We start from the raw sequence: 23,988 nt of genomic DNA, 5'->3' as shown, positions 1-23,988 counted from the left end.
AGGAAATTAAATAGAACATAAGAACAGCCCTGCTGGATCAGGCCCAAGGCCCATCTAGTCCAGCGTCCTGTTTCACACAGTGGCCCACCAGATGCCGCTGGAAGCCTAAAGGCAGGAGTTGAGAGCATGCCCTCTCTCCTGCAGTTACTCCCCTGCAACTGGTACTCAGAGGCATCCTGTCCCTGAGGCTGGAGGTGGTCTTCAGCCCTCCAACTAGTAGCCAACGATAGACCTCTCCTCCATAAAGTTATCCAAACCAAAAGGAAACAACAAAAGGTTGCCTTTCCTTCTAAAAGGGAGAGGTAGCTTTTCTTGATTAAACTGTAGGTTCTCACACAAACTTCAAGTTCTCAAAAAACAAATAAAGAGCACCTGCACTGTGGTAAACACAAATTTATTTACATATAGTCAATTAAACAATGAATTGTTGAAAGGCCAATGTTTCAGCAACTAAAATTATTTCATTCCCGGACAGCTCTGCAAAATGCAAATGTTAACAAACAACTTCATCTGGGTCGTACTGTAAACCAGACGTGAACTGCATAAATTGCTTGATGCTTACCTTTCCGAACCATGACCTGGAAACCAAGAGCAAATAATACACCACGGGAAGTCTAATTGGCAGCCAGGGCGATCCTCCGGTGCAAAACTTTATCTGTTTAAATAGAAAAAGAAAATGACACTGAGCAATTAAATGAAAACTGGACCGCTTTCAATGATCCTCCAACTGACCCGTCCTATTCAGTAGGTACATGTGTTTCCCCTCTCCTGCCAGACACACTGCCCTATATATAGGAGGAGATCTGGCCTCGTGGTAGCATGCATGAATTGCCCCCTTTGCTAAGCAGAGTCCACCCTGGTTTGCATTTAAATAGGAGACTACATGTGAGCACTGTAAGATATTCGCCTTAGGGGATGGGGCCACTCTGGGAAGAGCACCTGCATGTTTGTGTTTAAAAGGCAAACCATCTTTAGCAGTTTGCCAAATATGTATTCTGTTTGCAGAAAACTACTCAGTATACAGAAGCCTTGACAAATTTTCTGTGGATCTACCGGTAGGAGCCAGCCCAAAAATCCAGGACAGACAACGGACTCTGGGCAAAATTACCAGACTTAGTGAGGGGCATTGTGGAGGGGAAGGGTGAATGGGCTTTCCTTTATTTCCTTTAACAAGCAGCATATTTAGGCAGCAAGCATGAACTGTTCCCTTGGCTAAGCAGGGTCCACCTTGGTTTGCATTTGGATGGGAGACTACATGTGAGCACTGTAAGATTTTCCCTTTAAGGGATGGGGCTGCTCTGGGAAGAGTATCTGCCTGCTTGCATGCAGAAGGTTCCAAGTTCCCTCCCTGGCACCTCCAGATAGGGCTGAGAGAGACTCCTGCCTGTAACCTTGGAGAAGCTGCTGCCAGTCTGTGTAGCGGATACTGAGCTAGATGGACCAATAATCTGACTCAGTAGAAGGCAGCTTCCTATGTTCCTGTTGTTGCCTGAACCTCTCCTCAATGAATGGATGGAATTCTTGAATTGTTCTTTATTGTTTTCTACTGGTGGATCATCTGCTTTGCATGCAAAAGGTCCCAGGTTCAATCCCTGGCAGCATCTCTAGGTAGGGCTGTGAAAGACTCCTGCTGAAAATACTGAAGAAGTCACTGCCAGTCAATGTAGACAATATTGGGCTAGATGAGTCAATAGTCTGACTCAATACAAGGCAGCTTCTTACATTTGTTCTTGTAACTAGGAGTTTTTAATTATAATTGCTGCTTTGTATGCTGCCTTCAGGAAGGAAAAGGGAAATATAACACAGGAATATAGGAAGCTGTTTTATACTGAGTCAGACCATTGGTCCATCTAGCTCAGTATTGTCTTCACAGACTGGCAGCGGCTTCTCCAAGGTTGCAGGCAGGAATCTCTCTCAGCCCAATCTTGGAGATGCTGCCAGGGAGGGAACTTGGAACTTTTTTTAACACAAGCATGCAGGTGCTCTTCCCAGAGCATCCCCACCCCCAAGGGAATATCTTACCGGTCTCCCATTCAAATGCAAACCAGGGAGGATGCTGCTTAGCAAAGGGTTAGACTTCATGATTGCGACCACAAGACCAACTCTCCTCCACCTATCCCCTGCTGCCCTCCACAGGAGTGAATAGCCACTCTCCATATATATGAGAGAGGGGAAAATATGCTCAGAGACACTGTTGGAGTGGGTCTCCAAGTGCTTAGAGTGAAGAAAAGGTTTTGCCCCTCTCAACTCTTTCCCATATTTCAGAATGTTCTGCTTTGTCCCACCAAACTCAATGGAAGCCACTGAGCACTAAGACCGCCCCTATCTGTACAGCTCCACCCCATCAATATATCCTCCCTCTGCAAACGGTTTCTTGTTCTGATGGAACATCGAGCCACTGAGAGTGTGGGTGAACTGGCTAATAAGCAGAGAGGGATTCCAAGCCCCTCTCCCCATCTCAAGATAGGAAGATGCCTTATACTGTGTCAGACCCTTGGTCCATTTAACTCAGTATAATCTGCACTGACTAGCAGCAGCTCTACATGGTTTTAAGCAGGAGTATTTCCCAAGACTACCTGGAGATGCTGCCAGGGATTGAACCAGGAAATGCCAGAGTTTGAACCCGGGACCTTCTGCATGCCAAGCAGATGCCCAACCACTGAGCGACACCCCATCCCCAAATAACATATGGGAATCTAACCTAACAGGCTGGAATGCCACTTCTCAGTAGACTCATATTCAAATGTTTCATCCCAAGGCTTATCTAAATTCATAACCAGGCTGTGCCAATATGCCACTAGAGGTCCTAAGTGAAAAGGAGGCCAGCCAAAGAAAGTGAACATGTTCCTGTTAGGGAAAAGTTGCACATCTCCTCACCTGGGGAGGTGCAAATGCTCCCCTTCAGATGCGATAGAGGAGTGCATGTCAATTGGGCTTCTTGCCCTCACTTATCCTCACATCTGGAGCAGCTCTTCGTTTGGCAGGAGATCTGTGGACACACACATTTGCTAAGCTTACCCAGAGAATCAATGTTTTGCTAACTGCGATTTCTTCCAAGAATCTCAGAGTGGAAAGGTAGCCTCTTGCCTCTATATGCATTATCGTTAGCAATCAGAAGCTAATGGTAGGTTGTATGCAGGAAGGAGGAGAGAACAAGGGCAGCCAGGTTATTCTGAGCTCTTAAAACCAATTATGCACAGGTTAAGAAGGTATCAGTTCGACTTTTCGATCTAAAGCTAAATTAGAAGGCCAGACAGTTGAAAAGAGCAACCTTTTCAGCATGTGTGAACACACACAAAATGAACTAACATAGCACTGACTCTGCAGACTAGAATGCTACTTTAGAAACCAAGGCGGCATTTCCTGTTATACAGCCCCATTTGGCACTGTGGGACCCAATCCCCCAACACTCTGAACGATAACTCTGAGGTGCTCAGGAAGCTCCTGGCACAGATGCAGGTTGAGCAAAGTTTGCCTCAGATAACTTTTATCCTCCATGCCTATCCGAGGCTCAGCCACAGGGAAAGAAATTCATGGTGCACCTTGAGGAAGCAGACCACTAATCATCAAACCCCTACAATGTGAGATCCATTTCCCACTGTGCTGACCTCCACACAGTACTGTGCTCTTCGCAGTGCTGGGAGGGCCCTTTAAGAGCAATGGATCCCTCTCTTAAGAGTACTACAAGGAAAGCACTGGGGAAATCTACACTTCCCACTGGTCCCAGCACTCTATGCACGCCTTCCAAGATGGTGCAGGGGCTTAAGAGGGCTCTGTGACAGAAAGGGCACAGACTCCATTTCCCTTAAAGGAATCCCACCAGTACTGAGCATGTGGGAATGGTAGTCTCCACATGGTGCCAGGGAGACTGTGTAGAGTATTCCACTTTGGCTAAAGCTTCACACAGACCCAATAAACAATTAATCAGGGAGCTGCATTTAGGGTTGATGGAAAGCACCACTGGTCTTACAATAAAGAAGACTGCCACCTGACTCAGTCCCTGAGGCCAAGACATCCTACCCTTACAGTGATGGGCCCAAGTCCTCTGTTTCAACAAGCCAACTACCCAGGCTCCTCACCCCTGTAAGAAGACATAAAGTACACATAGAGGCTACTCAGTGACACTAGAAAACAAAGCTTCCAGGCAGGGTTTGCCCCTTTAAAGCTGCTGCCAGCTCACAGCTGAGGGGCAGGGTCTGGATGCTCAGCAGGCTTAAGATCTCAATGGGCTCCATTGGAGCAACGTCTGCAATCCATAGGCGCTCTCCAAGGTCCTGAAGCCCCTGACCAAACTACATAGAAATCTGTTCTCTTAAGAGGAACACCTCCCTGCTGCAAAGGTCCTGCCAGCAACTGCCTACTGGCCCTGCTCCAGGATTGTTCTCCTGGACCCTGCCAAACAACTTACAGGTTCCGAGCTTTGCCAGAACAATGCATTCAGCACCAAACTGAGAAAGATTCCATGTTATGCTTGGTGAAAAACCCAGCCTAACCAAGGCAGTTATCAGCGTGCCATGCAAAGCTTTATATCCGAAGACTGTGGAAACAAACAACAGGACTCTATAGTTCAATACACCTATTGCAAGCAAGATTGATGGGACTAGAAAACAACTCAAGACCTTACACAGGAATGGAGTACAGAGCTCCAAACTCTTGAGGGGTGAAACAGATGGCAGAACTTTTATGTCCTCCTGGGGCAACACAGCTGAGGGGCCTGGGGTGCCTGAGAAAACCGGAAGCCTATTTAGAGGTCTAGTCTCCATCCTACAGTAAAAGCTCAGTGCCTGCCAAGAGATGGGGCAAGCCACATGGGACCTGCTGGCCTTACCTGGGGCCAGTGTTCCCTTTAAGGCATGTGTGTGTGCTCATATTTTATTTTATTTTATTTTATTTATTTTATATTTTATTTTATTTTATTTATTTGAAGCATTTAATATACCGCCCACTCCAAAGACTCTGGGCAGTGTACAATGACATTAAATAAGGTAACATTAAAAATTACAATCAAAAATTACATTAAAAATTGCAAACTAAAATAGATAATAGAAAGGAAATAAAGTAAACTACAGGGCAAATGCCCAGTGGAAGAAAAAGGTCTTCAGTAAGGATTTAAAGAACAGTAAAGAGGGGGCTAGACAGAACTGAAGGGGAAGAGAATTCCAAAGAAGGGGGGCAGCAACCAAAAAACCCCTTTCGCGGGTCCTAGAACTCTGAACCTCTCGAAAATCAGGGACCAACAAAAGGGCCATCTGAAATGATCTAACAGGATGGGATGTAACTGGATGGGAGAGACGATTCTGAAAGTAAACAGGCACCAAGTCCCGCAAGGCTTTGAAGGTAAGAACCAGGATTTTGAATTGAATTTGGAATGATGTTCACTCAGTTAATTTTTGATGTCCGCTCAGTTTAAATCAGGAAGGCTCCCATTCTGAATGTATGTGTGCACACTGTGCCTGGATACTGCCACCCAGAACAAAATTCATTCCACACAGAGATGAAAAAAATTAGAGAGAACATTGCCTGAGGCCAACAGTGGTTGAATTTTCTGCCTTCAAAAGTTCAACACTGACTTGTTTGTCCAAGGAGCCTCTACATATCTGCCACAAAACTGTGTGTGTTGCACATGTGTGGAAGATTCTGGGGCGCAGCCTAGAGCAGACATGCAGTTCACACAGAGCACTGGCCATGCCTACTGGTTCTTGTTGCTGCAGGAACACGCTCTCAGAACATCCCCTTATCGTGCAAGGGGGCTGTTAATCAGAATATCTGTTTAAATGGGTATTGGGAAGGCATGCAGAGGGATATCTTAGATTAACAGCCGCCCACGTGGTAAAGGGACACACACAGAGTGTCAAGATGTCCTCCGCTGACATCATACTCCGCTCTCAATTTGACCTTGTCCTATAGTATGCACATCTCCTCCAAATTGGACTGCTGAGTAACCGCATGCTCAGAGGCACATCATACCAAATTCTTCTTAAACACTGCTGTAACACTCATTCCCAGCTTTTGCTGTTGCCAGTAGCCTACACAGAGAGTGCATTGGCCCATGGAGGACCCAGCCAAATTGTTTTTTTCACGGTAATCATTTTGTAGGCCAGTACAATAACTCAGACTGGACATCAGATATCATGTCCCAACAGCATGAACATCATGGACAATCAAATTTCTTCACTTTTTGGAGCTGCCGCACCGATAATTATCCCCCTAAACCAACCAGTGTTCCTTGGAAGAGGGATTACCAGATGTTGTTGACTGGAACTTCCAGCATCCCCAGCTGCAAAGGCATTTTGCTGGGGATTATGGGAGTTGTAGTCAACAGCATTTGCGAATCCCTCTTACAGGGAACACTGAAACCAACTTTTTTTTGCTTGAACTGAATACACAGTTACATCTGTACGTGCATAAGGTGTATGCAGATTGTACATGCACCAAACGTAAAGTGTGAATAGGATGGCTGTTTCAGAAACACCATGGCCAACAACTTCTGTGAGAGCAATAGGCTCTCTGTTTTAATCATCATGTTTCTCCACACAGAGAGAGAAATATTTAGGCATACCGTAGACTAAGATGATGGCCACGTGAAAAGTATTAAACACAGGTCTATGGGCTGCAGAGACTGAGAGATAAAAACGTGCAATAAGCCTCAAAACATGCTCCCAACACATAATATATGCACAATATTAATAGCAAGTGTTATGACGCTGTTGCCATGACAATGATCACAAGTTTGGTTTGAGGACTTCATTTTGGAATCACAACAGAGCGGAACTGAAAAGTGATGGATCGGCTTGGGCACAAATCTTCAGCAAGGAAATGGAATGTAGGTAACAGGTACTAGTACTAGCAGCAAAGGTTCCACATACAATGAGGATAATATTATACAGGTGATATAATACATATTATCTGCAGGGGGTCCGTTCTCACCTATATGCATGGATATGGAAACTGCAAATAATAAAAATACCCCAATAGGAATCTAGGGGTTAAGTTCCTAACCCCAAAAAAGGGAAGGGAGGGGGTGCCAACGTTTTTTTAAAAAGCAGCGGAAGCTTTAAAATAGCTCTCTGCTATAAAACGGCAGCCGGAAATGACATCAGGAGCCATTTCCAGGTCATTTCCAGCCATCCAAAACAAATTTCACCCAATTCTCTACCCGTGGATAAAGCAAGTGGGTCTCTGAGACCCAACTGCAGATATGCGAAACCATGATCCACAAGTCCGCAGATAACAAGGACCACCTGTATATAGAAATGCAGCAGAGCTTGCTTTAAGACATTTTAATTAGACATTTTAGCTCAGTAACACAACTGCAATTCCTGCCCAAAATATATTAATACAGAAGGCAAATCAACTCTGCAAACACACCATGGACTTCTGCCAATGTAACTGCCACAAGGTCCCTCGAAAGACTCCTGGGGAATTGTAGCTTGCTGAGAATTCTGTTATGAGATCCTCAGCTCCCACACAGGACAACAGTTCCCAAGGTTTCTATGGGAAGAGAAAAAGGACTGTAGCATGCACAGGATTTGTTCTTTAAAATCCATATAGTGTTTTTCAGATTGCTACCCGTATTCTTTACAATGGTCAGTTTTGCATTCCTTACAACAGACAGTTAAGGGAAGTCGGCATTATTATCCCCATATCACAGATGGGGATGATGAAGAGTTGTGGTGCAATAACATCTTAGGACCAAGGTTGGAAACTCTGTTGTAGTGGCTTGCAAGTATTTTCCAGCTTTGGTGTGAGGCGAAACAACTGAAAAATACACCACTATTGGTATCTAATCTAACAAATGTTGTGTAGGTGGGTAAATGAAAGTATGCTTTCAAGTCAGAATTTCTAAAAGAGTTTTTGTTTGGTTTGGTTTCACTAAAAGGAGGAAGGTTTTGAGAAATGGGATGGGTATTTATTTTTTTAGAAATACTGTAATATGCCGAAAGCTGAAATCTATCAGTTTGGTGTAATTGTTCATGAACTTTTATTAAATTTGCTCATCCTGTCTGAAAAACGATTAATAAAAAAAGAACTTCTAAAATCTTTTCATGAGTGGGGCAAACACTGGAGCAAACTACAAAGGAGAGGAGAGCTGGTCTTGTGGTAGCAAACATGACTTGTCCCCTTAGCTAAGCAGGGTCCCCACCCTGTTTTGCATATGAAAGGGTGACTAGAAGTGTGAGCACTGCAAGATATTCCCCTTAGGGGATGAAGCCGCTCTGGGAAGAGCATCTAGGTTGCAAGTTCCCTCCCTGGCTTCTCCAAGATAGGGCTGAGAGAGATTCCTGCCTGCAACCTTGGAGAAGCCACTGCCAGTCTGTGAAGACAATACTGAGCTAGATAGACCAATGGTCTGACTCAGTATACGGCAGCTTCCTATGTTCCTATGTACATCCGATGTGTGAGATTAGTAACTGCATTTCCTGCCATCTTTTTCTTCCACTGTCTGCATGCCTCCCTGTAGCTAAGCAGCATTTACATTGCTGGGAATCACTTGAGGATGATTTGCATTGAGGAATCAGCATGCAGAAAAAGGGTTTTTAAAAAAATCCCTTCCCCAGCCCCATGACCCCAATCCATGACCCCAATTCTTTTACTTTTAGCAAAAGAAAAAAAACACTGGGAATAGCCATCACTGGATCGTCTTCCGCCATCACTCCTGGTTCTACTTGCTCCCTTAACTGTTCTCTTTCCAGCGGATGACTCTGACGGAGCAGTCCATAGCTCAACGGTAGAACACATGCGCTGAGAAGGCATACCAGCATCTCCAGGAAGGGCTGAGAAATAGCTCTCTGAAATCCTAGGCAGCAGCTGTTACCAGTTACTGAAGACAACAGCGAGCTAGAGGGGCCAACGGAACAACTCACATCAGGGGCATGGCTATAACTGAACGGTGAGTGGCCCCTGAGGGAGAGGGGCCCCACCAGCTGAGCTTTGCTCTCCTGCCTCTCCAAAGAAGATGGTGTCAGCCAACAGCCTGGATGGCTTTAAGAAGGGTTTGGATAACTACATGGAGGAGAGGTCTATCAATGGCTACTAGTCTGAGGGCTATAGGCCACCTCCAGCCTCAGAGGCAAGATGCCTCTGAATTCCCATTGCAGGGGAGTAACAGCAGGAGAGAGGGCATGCCCTCACCTCTTGCCTATAGGCTTCCCAGAGGCATCTGGTGGGCCACTGCTGGACTAGATAGGCCATGGGCCTGATCCAGCAGGATTGTTCTTATGTTCTTATGGCTGCTGCTCATCTTCACTTTTTGTCCCAAGGCCCACTCCAACCTCGCTACACTCCTGGACTCAGTTAAAAAAACAATTCCATAAGTTCTGCCATTTTAATTCTCAAGAGCCACCAACTACAAGCTTGTCATACATCAGCATGATCCAATAATAAAGAAGCCCTAATGGAGGACAACAGCAAAACAAAATCGATCGTCGGCAGCACCGACACATTGTCAATATGCTGCATGAGAATTTTTCCAGTTACACAAAAAAACCTCATAAGGCTTTTGGGGGAGGGAAAAACAAATAATTTTCTGCTCTCTTCCAAAATGTACTATTGGATTTGCCGAAGATTCTGCTGAACAGCTGTCATCCACCAGCTTCCACATCCCACGCGAGATTCAGATATTCTATTGCTGGAGGTTTTCTTTTTCTTTTATTTCAAAAAATGTTAGGACAGGTTAATTGCCTCAAATGAAGAGTTTTTGGAAGGCCAGAGCACACGGCAGCTGAGGGTAAGGCATGAAAAGACAAATCTGCATTGCCCAAGCCCCAGATTCAAAAAACAGAAGCAAAAACTGTCAAAATAAGGGGCAATTAGGGCTAAAATAAAGCTCTGCACTCAGGCAATCCTAATTTTACACCATGAACTCCAAAATCCACGACCATTTTCCGTATTGAACAAATTTCTGAGATAGCTTTAAATTTTGCATATTGCTGAAACCTTCTCAGTTATTGCCCCCAGACTTAGTCCAATAACATCTGAGGACCCAACGTTGAGAATCCCTGTGCTAGACAATTGCCATAAAATCAAATCAAAGCTGAGATGGTCAGGAAGCTGCATGCTGCGTTTCTCTGTGCTTTTGTAGAATCACAGCACACACAGTCCTGAGAGGTATCAAAGAGGGTCAGTCTCAGGCTTCAGGGGACTTTCATAGGAACATAGGAAGCAACCTTATACTGAGTCAGACCCTTGGTTCCTCCAGCTCCGTATTGTCTACACTGACTGGCAGCGTCTCTCCAAGAATTTTTCCCCAGCCCTACCTGAAGATGCCAGTGAACCTGAGACCTTCTGCATGCAAGCATGTAGTTGCTCTTCGTCCTGAGCGAAGGAGCCATCCCCTAAAGGGATGGTCTTACAGCACGCATATGTAGTCTCCCATCCAAATGCAAACTAAGGCAGACCCTGCTTAGCAAAGGGGACAATTCATGCTCCTTACCACAAGACCAACTCTCCTCCCCCAGCAAACTGGCCTCCATGGGTGGGCTACCTACCACACAAAGACTATGGGCATGTGAACAGTGCTTGTGATTGTGCAGATGTCCCAGACACACATTATGTTCAACACTCATGCAATCTGTGTACGACTGCTACTAGTATTTTTTAATACCATTCTTCACCAAAGCTCTCAAAGCGGTTTACACAGAGAAATAAATAATACACAAATAAGTTGGCCCCCTGTTCCCAAAGGGCTCACAAACTAAAAAAGAAACCTAAGATAGACAGCAGCAACAGCCACTGGAGGGATTCTATGCTAGGGCTGGATAGTGCCAGTTGCTCTCCCTCTGCTTACCACTTTAAAAGGTGTCTCTTTGTTCAATTAGCAGGTGTACAGTGGTACCATACTATACAGCAGTGTTCCCTCTAAGGCGTGCGGATGTCCGCGTGCTCACAAGGTTTTTTACATCCGCTCAGTTAATTTTCGGTCCCGCTCAGGTTGAATCAGGAAGGCCCCACTCTAAATGCATGTGTGCTCACACTGCCTTGATACTCCCACCCAAAACAAAACTCATTCCTCACACAGATGAAAAAAAAATTAGAGAGAAAATTGCTGGACAGTGGTACAGATCTATATATGGGTACAGTTATTCACATGTTATGTTGAAGACAGGTACAGCAGCACATTTGCTATCTGTATCCGGCATTTGAGCGACCCGTATTCAGATCCATTTTTAAAACAAATGCAGGTACAATCATTCTCATGACGGAGTCCAAAGCTGAAGTCAAAATACAGTCCAAGTCAAGTCAAAAGACAAAGATCCAAGACTTCCTCAGAGAAAGAAATGGAGCTAAGAACCTTCATGTGCTGCAAGCGTGGCGGACGAGAAGGAACACAGACCTGTACAGATACCTGAATGCAGGTAAAACATAATGGCTGAATAGGGCTAAAGTGTTCCTCTTATTGTTCATATCAAGCAAATGCAGCTCTCTAAACTGTTGAGATCACTCATTCTCAAACCTATTTTTAAGATTAAGATGAAAATACTCATATGTTCTCACCCTGTGTTCAGCATAGAGATGTGAAAGCTGGGGACGGGGGAAGAAAAGGATTTTTTCCGGGGGGCGGTGGGTGGGTTAATAGTTCAGCAAACACAGGGAGAACAGGAGTGGAAGTACACTGGCAGCTAAGCACACCACACTCCCACCAACCACCACCCGTAACCATGTTCAGTTCTTGTCTGAAGGCAGGTGCCAAATGTGCAGAAGCTACTTCTGAAGAGGACCCCCTGCAACACACAAACACACACCCTTACAGAGTGTGGACAAGGCACACATATAAATAGCTTTGTTGCAACCACAAATCAGCTGCCTGCTTCTGTGTATTTTATGGCTATTTATACATGCACGTGCCCTTTACAACTGATGCCCATCGATTCCGTATTTATACCCAAGTAGAAAATGTCAAGCGAAGAGACACCCACTGTGTTCTACACACAGCAACTGTTTGCCTTGTTTCAGCAGAATCTTTAGAAGAGCGTCGGCATATGGACACAACATTAACATTTAGATAAGATGATAGGAACAGCCCTGCTGGATCAGGCCCAAGGCCTCTCTAGTCCAGCATCCTGTTTCACACAGTGGTCCACCAGATGTCTCTGAGAAGCCCACAGGTGACAGGTGAGGGCATGTCCTCTCTCCTGCTGTTGTTCCCCATGCAGCAGGTATTCAGAGGCATCATGCCCCTGAGGCTGGAGGTGGCCATTGAAAGACCTGTCCTCCATGACTTTGTATAAGCCCCCGCTTTAAAACCATCCAAGCTAGTGGCCATCACCACATCATGTGGCAGAAAATCCCATAGGTTGATTATGCGCTGTGTGAAAAAGTACTTCCTTTTGTCAATCCTGAATTTCCCAGCATTCAGTTTCATGGGATGACCCCTGCTTCTAGCGTTGTGTGTGAGAGAGAATTCATCTCTGTCAACTCTCTCTTCTCCATGCATAATTATACACCTCTATCATGTCTCCCCATAGTCACCTCTTTTCCAGACTAAAGAGCCCCAGATGCTGTAGGCTTGCCTTTTAAGGAAGGTGCTCCAGGCCCCTGGTCATCTTGGTTGCTCTCTTCTGCACCTTTTCCAGTTCTACAATGTCCTTCTTAAGATATGGTGACCAGAACTGCACACATTACTCCAAATGTGGCAGCACTACAGATTTGAATAAAGGCATTATAACACTAGCATTTTTACTTGCAATCCCCTTCCTAATGATTCCTAGCATGGAATTGGCCTTTTTCACAGCTGCTGCACATTGAGTCGACACTTTCAATGGGCTGTCTACCACGAACCCAAGATCTCAGTCACTGACAGCTCAGAACCCATCAGTGTATATGTGAAGTTGGGTTTCCCCCCCCAATATGCATCACTTTACACTTGCTTAGACTGAACCACATTTGCCATTTTGTCGCCCACTCCCCCAGGTTGGAGAGATCTTTTCGCAACTCCTCACAATCTATTTTGGATTTCACTACCCTAAATGGTTTAGTGTCATCTGCAAACTTGGGGCCACTTCACTGCTTACCCCAACTTCTAGATCATTTATAAACAAGTTAAATAACACTGATCCCACTTCTTACTTCCCTCCATCGTGAAAACTGTCCATTTATTCCCACTCCCTGTTTCCTGTCCTTCAACCAGTTACCAATTCACACATGAACCTGTCTCCTTATCCCACAACTGCTAAATTTATACTAAGTTTTAGCAGTATAGTATATTTCTCAAGTCCTAATATTTTTTCCTGTGTTCCCATAACGGCTTCAAGCAGTTTAAGACAGTGCACTGTCCTTAAGTCAAGAGCTCACAACCTTGAGTCCTCAGATGTTGTTGGACTACAATTCCGATCATCCTCAGGCACAATGGCCTTTGGAGATCCAAGTTTAGGGACCTCTGCCATAAGTATTCAGGTTCAACCTTGAAGTGATACAGGAAGGGCTGGCATCGGGGGGGATGGTACTACTGGGTACCTGCCCAGTGTCCAGGGCCTACAGCGGGATCCCCTGGTGACCCCCAAGACCTGCCCTCACCCCATAGCCACAATCTTTGTGTGTTGGTCAAATCACATGGCAATAAAACCACATCAATGGAGAGGGAAGAATTATACTGGGGGAATACATTACTGTACTGGTGGTCATCCCATTTCAGACGTTAACATGCACCTTTTTATTTATATACAGTACTGCTTTCCAACAAAAAAGCTCTAAGTGGTTCACGCAGCAAAAAGAATGAACAAAACATTCCCTGTCCCCAAGGGACTAAAGGTAAAGTGTGCCGTCGAGTTGCTGTTGACTCCTGGTAACCACAGAGCCATGTGGTTGTCTTTGGTAGAATACAGGAGGGGTTTACTGCGCAGTATGAAATGATGCCTTTCAGCATCTTCCTATATCACTGCTGCCCCATATAGGTGTTTCCCATAGTCTGGGGAAACATACCAGCAGGAATTCAAACTGGCAACCTCTGGCTTGCTAGTCAAGTCATTTCTCTACTGTGCCATTAGGTGGCTCCTGAAGGCACTCCCAATCCTAAAAGAAACACAAAGGCGACATCAGCAAAAGCCACTGGGAGGGGATCTGTGTTGGGCTGATTAGGGACAGTTGCTGTCCCAGTGCTAAATGTAAGAGAACCACTATTTTAAAAGGTGCCTCTTTGCCTAGTTAGTTTAGCTCTGAGTAGTAAAGTGCACACTGTGGCTGTAGAAGATCCCAGGTTCAATTCATGGCATTACCAGTTAAAACTACTTTAGATCAGACTTGGAGAGATGCTGCCAAAGAACAAAACAAAAACAAAACAAAACAAATCACAGGGTTGTTGTGGGGATAAAAATAACCATGTACACTGCTCTGAGCTCCTCTGAGGAAGAGCAGGATATAAATTAGATAGACAGATAGACCAAGGATGGCAAATCTGAGGCTCTCCAGCTGTTGTTGGAGTATAACTCTCATCATCCATTGGACTACAATCGACTAACCATTTTTGTGCAGTGGCCCCAACTGGAATCCCAACCCAGCCAAAGGGGGGCAAAATTTATGAGGACAAATTGTACCTGAAGCTTGCCCCTCTGCAGCTAATGGTGGCTTTTGTGGGGGGGGGGGCGGGGGAATAATGTAGTTTGTGATGATGTTATCCACCCCAATCCAAGATGGTTGCTGTGTGAACGTCCGAGGCACAAGCCGGCTAATTTGTGGACTGTCTAACCCATTTGAACCAAATTGGGTACAGCTGCAGTGACTGACACACAGGGACACCTCAACAGTGTAGTTTGTGATGATGTCATCCAACCTGATTCAAGATGGCAGACATGTAAACTTTTGAGGTGCAAGTGACCTAATGTGTGAAGCGCTTAACCAATTTGAACCAAATTTGGTACAGCTGTAAGGACACATAGGGAGACCTCAATGGCGGAGTCAGGGAATTGGTAGAGAGGCAAAGTATTAAAGTCCCTCCTCCTGTGTCTACCCTCTTGAATCCGGGTGGATGACATCATCACAAACTATGCCACTGAGGTGTCCATGTGTGTCACTCACTGCAACTGTACCCAATTTGGTTCAAATGGGTTAGACAGTCCACAAATTAGCCCACTTGGGCCTCAGATGTTTAGACAGTCACCATCTTGAATTGGAGTGGATGGCATCATCACACAGCACGCCATTAGTACATCCCTACGTATCCCTACAGCTGCAGCAAATTTGATTCAAATTGGTTAGGCGGTTCACAAGTTATCTGACTTGTGCCTCAAAAGCTTACACATCCGCCAACTTGGATAGGGGTGGATGACATCATCACAGGCTATGCCATTGAGGTGTCCCTATAACTGTACCCAAATTGGTTCATATTGGTCCAGGCGTTGCGAAGTTGATGGGGGGGGGTGGACACACGGACAGACACACACACAGAATGCCAAGTGATCTCAGAAACCTACTGGAAAGTAGGCTAAAAAAACACCAAAAAGGATCTCACCAGCAGAGACAGTGCCCTTTGAAATAAGGCAAGATGAGTGTCACAGAAAAGATTCATTATGCCATTCAACTCCAGGCCCTGAGGCTTAATATTACATAACATTACAAGTGTGGTGATACTTGGGATTGTTACTCCTCATGTTCTGCTGCAAGTGTCAGGAAGGCTCAGTGTGAATCATGAAGAGAGGATAGTTTGGATAAAAATGGCCTGTTATCAGCTTCACTGTTTCTCTCCAATATTAAAATAAAGCCTTTGTTGGAAACAATGTACCTTAGTGCAAGGAGAAGCAACCTTGCCTTTCCAGCTGTTGCTGAACTACAACTCCCATCATCCCCGACCACAACTTGCCTATCCCACCTTAGGTTGCCTATCCCGCCTTAGTGTTATTATCACCCCATATCTAAGAAGAATATCATCATATGCAGCATGGCGTAGTGGTTAGAGTGTTGTACTAGGAACAGGAAGACCCAAGTTCAAATCCCCGTTCAGCCATGAAGTTCACTGGGTGGCCCTGGACCAGTCATGTATCTCTTAGCATAACCTACCTCACAGGGTTGTTGTGAGGATAAACATAACCATTTACACCGTTCTGGGCTCCTTGGAGGAAGAGCAGGATATAAATGTAAAAATAAAATAAATAAAATAAAATAAAAATGTTCAAGAGGTGAAGCACATTCTTTATGAGGAAAGGACTGGGGTGTTTTAGTTTAGGGGGTGAAGAGATTACTAAATGAGTGTGAAAGAAGCAGTGTTGTCTCCTACCATTCTGGCTGTGGATGGCAGGAGTTGTAGTCCCAACAGCATCTGGGGAGCCAAGGTTGAGAGAATCCTTGGCTTAAAAGGACTTAAAAGAAGAGTAAACAAAGACATGGAGAAGCACAGGTCAATAAATGGCGATTAGTCATGGTAGCTGAATGGAGCCTCCATGTTCAGAAGCAGTATGTCTCTGGATAAGAGTTATTATGGGCAAGGGCAATTTTTTTTAAAGAAACATTTACATCCCGCTCTTCCTCTAAGGAGCCCAGAGTGGTGTAAATGGATATGTTTATCCTCACAACAACCCTGTGAGGTAGCTTAGGTTGAGAGAGACATGACTGGCCCAGCGTCACCCAGTGAACTTCATGACTGAATGGGGATTTGAACTTGGGTCTTCCTGGTCCTAGTCCAGCACTCTAACCACTACGCTATGCTGGCTCAACGGAAGAGGGCTGTTCCTTTTGTGTTCTGCTTCTGAACCACCTGTAGTCATCTGGATGACCATGGCTGGGAACAAGGCATTAGACTTAGGAACATAGGAAAATAGGAAACTGCCATATACTGAGTCAGACCATTGGTCTATCTAGCTCAGTATTGTCTTCACAGACTGGCTTCTCCAAAGCTGCAGGCAGGAGTCTCTCTCAGCCCTATCTTGGAGAAGCCAGGGAGGGAACTTAGAACCTTCTGCTCTTCCCAGAGTGGCTCCATCCCCTGAGGGGAATATCTTGTAGTCTTGCTCCAGCGAGCTACTGTGTGTTCTTGAGGCAGGAGGACTACGGGAGCCAGAAAATGGGAGTTCCTTCTCTTTCTGCTGGGTGAAAGTAGTTTGTGGGGAAAGTCCACGTTTTTTGATTCTCAAATACCAATATTGTGGGGTGGTCTTGCTTTCTACCAGAGCAAGGATACATAAAAAGAGGTCACCATTCTAACCCTTCCACCAGTGTTCCCTCTAACAGGGATTCCCAGATGTTGACTACAACTCCCAGCATCCCCAGCTGCAATAGGCTTTGCTTGGGGATTATGGGAATTGTAGTCAACAACATCTGGGAATCCCTGTTAGTGGGAACATTGCCTTCACCTTCATTCACCAAGACAAAGGGAGAGGATTTTCCTGCTACTACTCTGAAAACAAGCACCACCTAATGGCGCAGCCGGGAAATGACTTGATTAGCAGGTTGCCGGTTAAAATCCCCATTGGTATGTTTCCCAGACAATGGGAAACACCTATATCAGGCAGCAGCGATATCTCATACTGCGCGGGAGGAGGCAATGATAAACCCCTCCTGTATTCTACCAAAGAAAACCACAGGGCTCTGTAGTTACCAGGAATCGACACCAACTCGACGGCACACTTTACCTTTACTCTGAAAACAATTACGTCATTCCCTCACTCTGCCTTCTGCAAAAGTGCACAATCACACGAGCTTCTACCACTCTTCTACACTCCTGCTTTTCTTTCTGTACCCCACTCAGCTGTATGAGAAGAGCACAGCCATTAGGAACAGCCTATTAAAGTATGCAAGTATAAACAAAGGATAAGTCCAGCAGTGTCACCTATAGCCTCAATATCAAATATGTATTTCCATGGAGAAGAACATGCAAAACAATCTGATCAATGGAGAGCATACAATTTGCAAAGTCTTATAGTAGGGAGATCAAAAATGAAATCTATTCAGTGTTTAAATCAAGAGTGGGATGAACCTCCTTCCTGGCTATTGTACTCAAAGAGAGAGATAAGTTTATTTGGTCATTGACCAGCAAAGTATACTCACAGATTAACAGTATAATTCAAAAGTACGGAAGCAAGGTGGAAAGTTGAGAGACTTGACAGAATTTGAAACTCTAAGAACAAAGAATTCAGAGCATTTGTTGGGTCTCATATACAAATTACCACTGAAATATGACTCAGAATCAGAACAGGTGAAAGACTGTATGATAAAATGGATGCAGAATTTTAACAGAACAACAGAGATGCAACAATGGGAATTTCAATGGCAGGTGAATATAAAATTTACAGTAAATAGTACCTTGAGGGAAAACTGGTATAAAATGTATCTATGCTGGTATATTACCCCAGTAGAGATTTCAAAGATGAACAATAAATACTCTGGGGATTGTTGGAAATGTAAAGAACAGAAAGGTACTTTTTATCATATGTAGTGGACAGGTAAAAAAGCTCAAAATTTTTGGAAAACAATACATTTGAAGATGCAGCAAATCTTGCATATAGGTTTTCCTCCCACCCCCCGCCCGAGATTTTTATGTTAAATATCACTAAACCAGATAGACTGAACTTTCTTTATATATGATAATGGCGGCAAGAATCCTCTATGCTTCTTGTTGGAAAACAAACCTGATTCCATCTCTAGACAATTGGTATCTTAAACTTCGGGATTATGCATCAATGACCAAAATTACTGCATATATTAAGAACAAATCTGAAGATTCTTTTTCTCAGACATGGGAACCATTTATTCAATATATCACAGGGTTTGGTTCCTAACCCAAGATTTGGTTTCTTTTTGTAGATAAACTCAATGCTGAATTCTCTGTGTAAATAACAGGTACACTAATTATTGACCTTACTGTTAATGTTTTTAAATTAGCAGCAATTTATCTTTCAGACTGAAGAAGGGGAGAGGGAGATGATGGTGTAAAGAACTCAGGTGGAAGGATACAGACTGTAATGAGAATCACTGTAATTGTATCATTTGATCATGTCTTGTTTTTTATTTTGTCATTTCTATTTTTATGTTTTAATGTTTATATTATGGATAAAATAATAAAAATATTATTTAGAATGGCAAAGAGAAAGAGAGCGAAATGGCAAAGATATTCAGATCCTCTTTTAGGAAGTTGCCTTCTACCCAGGCAGACACTTGATCTATCCAGTTCAATACTGTCTAACCAGGCCTGCTCAACACTGGACTCCCAGCTGTTTTTGGACTACAACTCCCATAATCCCCAGCCACAGCGGCCAATAGCCAGGGATTATGGGACTTGTAGGCCAACATCTGCAGGAGGGCCGAAGTTGAGCAGGCCTGGTACAGTGACTGGCAGCCGCTCTTCAAAGTTCAGGCAGGAGTTTTAACCCAACCCTACCTGGAGATGCCATGGTTTGACCTGGGACCTCTTGCATGCAAAGTAAATGCTCTACCACTTACTTAAATAAATAAATAAATAAATAAATAAATTCCAAAACAGTGAGTATGTTGTGTACATCCCACTCCAGGGAATGAGCCTATCCCTTCACATGTGCTTGGGAACAATCCCGGGCCACGGGTGCAGCTCCCTCCAAAGAAAAGAGTAGGGCAGTGGTTCTCAAACTTGGGTCCCAAAACATTTGTTTGTTTGTTTGTTTAATGTATATACTGCCTGACTCTAAAGGCTCGAGGCAGTTCACAAAAATAAAAACAAGAGAGACAAAATAAAACAAAACAGCTATCTAAAGCATTCAAAGATTACTAAAAGCCAGGCTAAAATAATGTGTCTTAAGGGCTTTTTTGAAGGCTGGTAAAGATGTTAAACCACAAATGTCTATAGGAAGTGCATTCCACAGCCCAGGAGCAACTATAGAGAAGGCCTGCTCCAGAGACCGCCAGATGGGCTGGCTGCATACGGAGACAGACCTCTCTCTTTGATCTTAATGTGTAATGGGGATCATGCTGAAGGTGGCCCTCTCCCAGCTAACCTGGTCCTGGGTTGGACTACAACACCCAGGACTCAGCCACAAAGGCCAAAGTTCGATGTGTGTTGTAATCCAATTGCCAGTGGGTGTTATCCAACAACATCTGGGGACTTGTTTGAGAGCACCCAATATAGGGGATTACCTCTCCTCATGAATTGTCCACTTAACTAAGCAGGGTCCACACCAGTTTGCCTTTGAATGGGAGACTACATGTGTGAGCACTGTAAGATATTCCCCTTAGGGGATGGGGCCACTCTGGGAAGAGCATCTGCATGCTTGCATGCAGGAGCTTCCAAGTTCCCTCGTTGGCATCTCCAGATAGCATGGAGGCACAGAGAGACTCCTGTCTATAACCTTTGAGAAGCCTCTGCCAGTTTGTTTAGTAGACAGTACTGAACTAGATGGACCAATGTTCTGACTCAGTATAAGGCAGTTTCCTATATTCCTAAGCAAGGGGGTGTGGGATGGCTCCCTTAGTTGCAGTACAAAATCCAGGGTTGTTCATCTGTGTGTGACTGCAGATACATCTTCAGCTATCAAACTATCCTCTTCCTTTTCTCCAACTAATTATCCCAGCAAAGACTGGAACTCTGTTGGGGGAAAAAGGAAGTGGATTTGTTTATACATTAGACTGCATCTGCAGTAACATACAGATGAACAAACCTGGATTTGGTACACTATGGAAGGGGAATGCAGTGAGACAAATAAGGGATGCAGGGAGATTAGGAGCTGTAGTCACTCAGCAGCAAAACACATGCATTGCATGCAGAAGGCCCCAGGTTCGATCCCGCACATCTCCAGGCAGGACTGGGGGAAACCCAAGCCTGAAGCCCTGGAGAACTGCTAACAGTCAGAATAGACAGCAAGGAGCGAGATGGACCAAGAGTCTGATGCAACATAAGGCAGCTTCATATATTCATACAGGTTGCCTTGGACAGCGTCAGTCCATTTTTCTGCCATTCCAGATCCAGAAATAATGAAAATGTTCTTTTCCTGCATGACAACTGACCAACAACATGAAGGATCTGAAATATAGTACATAAAAACTGAGAAGTACTCATCATCCAACATAAAAACAATAGAAAGACAGACACTGCTGATGATATTTATCAAAGATTAACTGAACTTGTTGGACACTTGAAAAAGACACATTGAAACAGCATATAATACCAGAAAGCTGTCCTGGTTCCATAGTTTTTGATATTATTGTCCTATTGTCTCTCTCTCTCTCCATATATATATAGTTATAGTTATATAGTTATAGTTATAAACATTTGGTTATTACATCATATTAATATTTATCTAAATCACCATATATATTCCATTTTTCTACTTCTAATATGATGTATGTAATTTTCTTGCATGAGACACCTCTTCCACTCCCCCACCATGTCTGCCTACACTGCAGCATGGAAACTTGGGTAGATAGTACATATATATATATATTGGGTATATATTTGTGAGGTAACTAAGAGAGCAGGCGTGTGTGACTTCAAGGACAACAGAGAGATTAACAGCTCTAAGCTGCTCAGCAAGGATTTTCTTCCTTGCCAGTGTTTCTAGTGGGACAGCTAGTGGTAGCATTGTGCACTTGGACTCACAAGCATGAGCCTTCGCAGAAACATTGTCAGGTATGTATGGTTTTAGAAAGTAAGACTGGACGCCCCAAAGAAACCAATATGATGGCCAAAAATAAAGTCAATGTTGCAGTATAAACTGTTAAAAATCATAAGAATCATTCAAAAAGTGGCACAGACCCTGAGATTTAGCACAAATGTTGTCAGATGTTTCTGGTTTTGGAAAGTAACGTTACGAACCCAGAAATTCCAAGATGGTGGCAAAAAATCCAAGATGGTGACTAAACACAAACATGGCATCGAGATGTTAAACGTTAAAAATCATCAGATACATAGTGATACGGACCTGAGATTTGGCAGGAATGATGCCAGGTGCATATGTTTTTAGAAAGCATTGTTAGGTACCCTCAAAACCCAAAGTGCTGGCTAAAATCCAATTAAATATGGGGGCGAAACATACTCATATTCATATTCATTCACTAGACAGCTAACCTCAGACCCAGCAATCATCCACTGCCTAAGTGCTGATGGATACACCAAGTGCTTCCCCATCAACTTTAATCACTTTATTTGCCTGCCTGTGCACTCGATCAAGTGGCAAACCTGAGTATTCTTTCTCTGCTTTGTGACCTACAAAGTTTCCTCTGTGGAATTGCTCAGCTACCTGTGTGTGCAGTTCTTCCAACGACATCATGTCTCCAACATGTCTCAAAAAGAAGAAAGATGCTTGTTTTATTAATGCGGACAAGTTAATCTAGCGATGACATATCTATTTTCAACCACCATCTTGGAATTCTTGGGTGTGTACCTGACAACATTTCCACATTAGCTCATGCTTGAGAGTCAAAGTGAACACTTTCTAATTTAGCTGCTCCACTATTCATTTCAAAATGAGAAGTGTCAAGGATGTCAGATCTGTCCAGATATTATACCAGTCGCATTAGACACTTGAAGGGATTTGAGTGTGATTATTTGCGAGGGGGTGTGTGTTACACTCTGCACATGCTCCAAGGAATGCCCTCCGTATAAAATTGAGGAGTTGGGAAGGGACCTTGGAGATCTTCTAGTCCACCCCCTGGCTCAGTCCAGGAATCTGCTGCAGCATCCTTGGCAGATGACTGTCCAGCCTCTGTTTGAAAGCCTCTGATGATGGAGAGTCCACCACTGTGAGAGGAAGATCGTTTCACTGACAAAGCGCTCTTTCAGCTTGGAAATCCTTCCTAATGTCTAGTTTGAATCTGCTTCCTTGCCATTTCAATCCACTGGTTCTAGTCCTGTCCTCAGGGGCAACAGAGAACAAACCCGCTCCTTCTTCTATAGGTGTCTTCTCACGATGATCCAAACTGGCGGGAAAGCAGGAATCCTAGATCGAAGCGCTTTTGTGTCATGAGAACCCAGAAATGTAGGGTTTGCCTAGAATCGTTCCCCATCCACACTGACCCCAGATCAGCTGTCTAGGGTTTGATCTTGAGCGGCTGGCCTCTAGGGTCAGGGTGGGTTGCGCAGTATTGCAAGCCCTACATTTCTGGGTCCTCACAATGCAAAATTGGAAGCGCATGCCACTTGGACCTAGGATGCCCGCTTTCCTGCACACACCTTATAATACGTATGCAGATCTAATGCAGCTCAGATGCAGGCTCTGAAACCACTATGAGATCCCAAGGCTGACCCCGCCCCGAGGGAAAAAAAAAGACTGCGTCCCAAGGTGAACGCAGGCGCAAGAGCGTCGAGGCACGCCCAGGGAGAGGTGGGTTCAAATCCCCTCTCAGCCATAAAGCTCTTTGGGTGGACGCCATAGCCAGCGACTGGTCTCCAGCCCAACCTACATTGCAGGGCTGTTGGGCTGCACAAAGCATGCGCCTCCCGCTGCAGGGCTCAAACTGGAGCACAGCATGGAACCCGAGTAAAAGGAAAGGCTCCTAACGTTTCAGATCACTGCCAAGAGAAGGAAGCAACTCCCGCGCCGTCCCCTCCTCTGGCCTGAAATCCGAGCCGCTGCTCCTCCCCTATTTGAGCAATGCCCGGGCCGATGCATCCTGGAGGAGGCCGCATCGCACCACTCACCTGCGCCGCTTCCTTTCCCTTTGATCCTGACCGCCGCCATCTTGGTCCCGGCCTGCCCTATTAAGGACTTCTCTGGGGCGCGGTGCATTGTGGGGGGTGTAGTTTTTGCTTTCCCCCTCTCTCTCCCCCGCCCTCTCCCGGCGGGGCGTTTGCGTTGCGATGTTGTGGGCGAGGCGCGCCTTCTCCGGTGAGGGATGCGATAACGTGGGAGGGGGAGAAATGATTATTGGGGGGGGGGGGGTGTTTTGAGCCAGAGTCTAGGATTCTAGGGCTCTGTCAGGATTGCCTGCGGTCTTGGAGAGTTGCTCCGGCTGCCTGCGTGCTTCTGAGCACGGGCAAAACGCTTTATGTAAGGAAGGGAGACAACATTGGGTGATCAAAAAGACAGTGATGGAGAGTCCCCGACCATGTGCAGAGCGCCTTTGCATTCTGAGCATGCCTGTCGTGTGCACGTGCACGGA

The 23,988-nt window shown here is 44.9% G+C and overlaps 1 protein-coding gene across 4 annotated transcripts in view; it reads right to left on the bottom strand.

Annotated features, from left to right (window-relative positions):
* EFR3A (EFR3 homolog A) overlaps positions 1–23,658 on the bottom strand; it is a 101,272-nt gene extending 77,614 nt beyond the window's left edge. Inside the window, exons 1-3 of one of the 4 annotated variants that reach the window (XM_053246966.1) lie at positions 23,528–23,610; positions 2,878–2,989; positions 563–655 (exon numbers count right to left, since the gene is read on the bottom strand). In XM_053246966.1, the coding sequence (XP_053102941.1) occupies positions 563–575 (13 nt within the window). In that variant the 5' untranslated portion in view covers positions 576–655; positions 2,878–2,989; positions 23,528–23,610. Of the gene's footprint in view, positions 1–562; positions 656–2,877; positions 2,990–7,368; positions 7,387–23,527 lie in introns of those variants that run through there. The other 3 variants (XM_053246965.1, XM_053246967.1, XM_053246964.1) reach the window with 3 other exon arrangements.
* Positions 23,659–23,988: the final 330 nt, after the last annotated feature.

Source organism: Hemicordylus capensis, chromosome 4 (genome assembly GCF_027244095.1).
Source record: "Hemicordylus capensis ecotype Gifberg chromosome 4, rHemCap1.1.pri, whole genome shotgun sequence".
In the NCBI taxonomy this organism is placed as follows: domain Eukaryota; kingdom Metazoa; phylum Chordata; class Lepidosauria; order Squamata; family Cordylidae; genus Hemicordylus; species Hemicordylus capensis.
The sequence above is the reverse complement of the archived record's forward strand: the minus strand, read 5'-3'. Positions and strand labels throughout refer to the sequence as shown.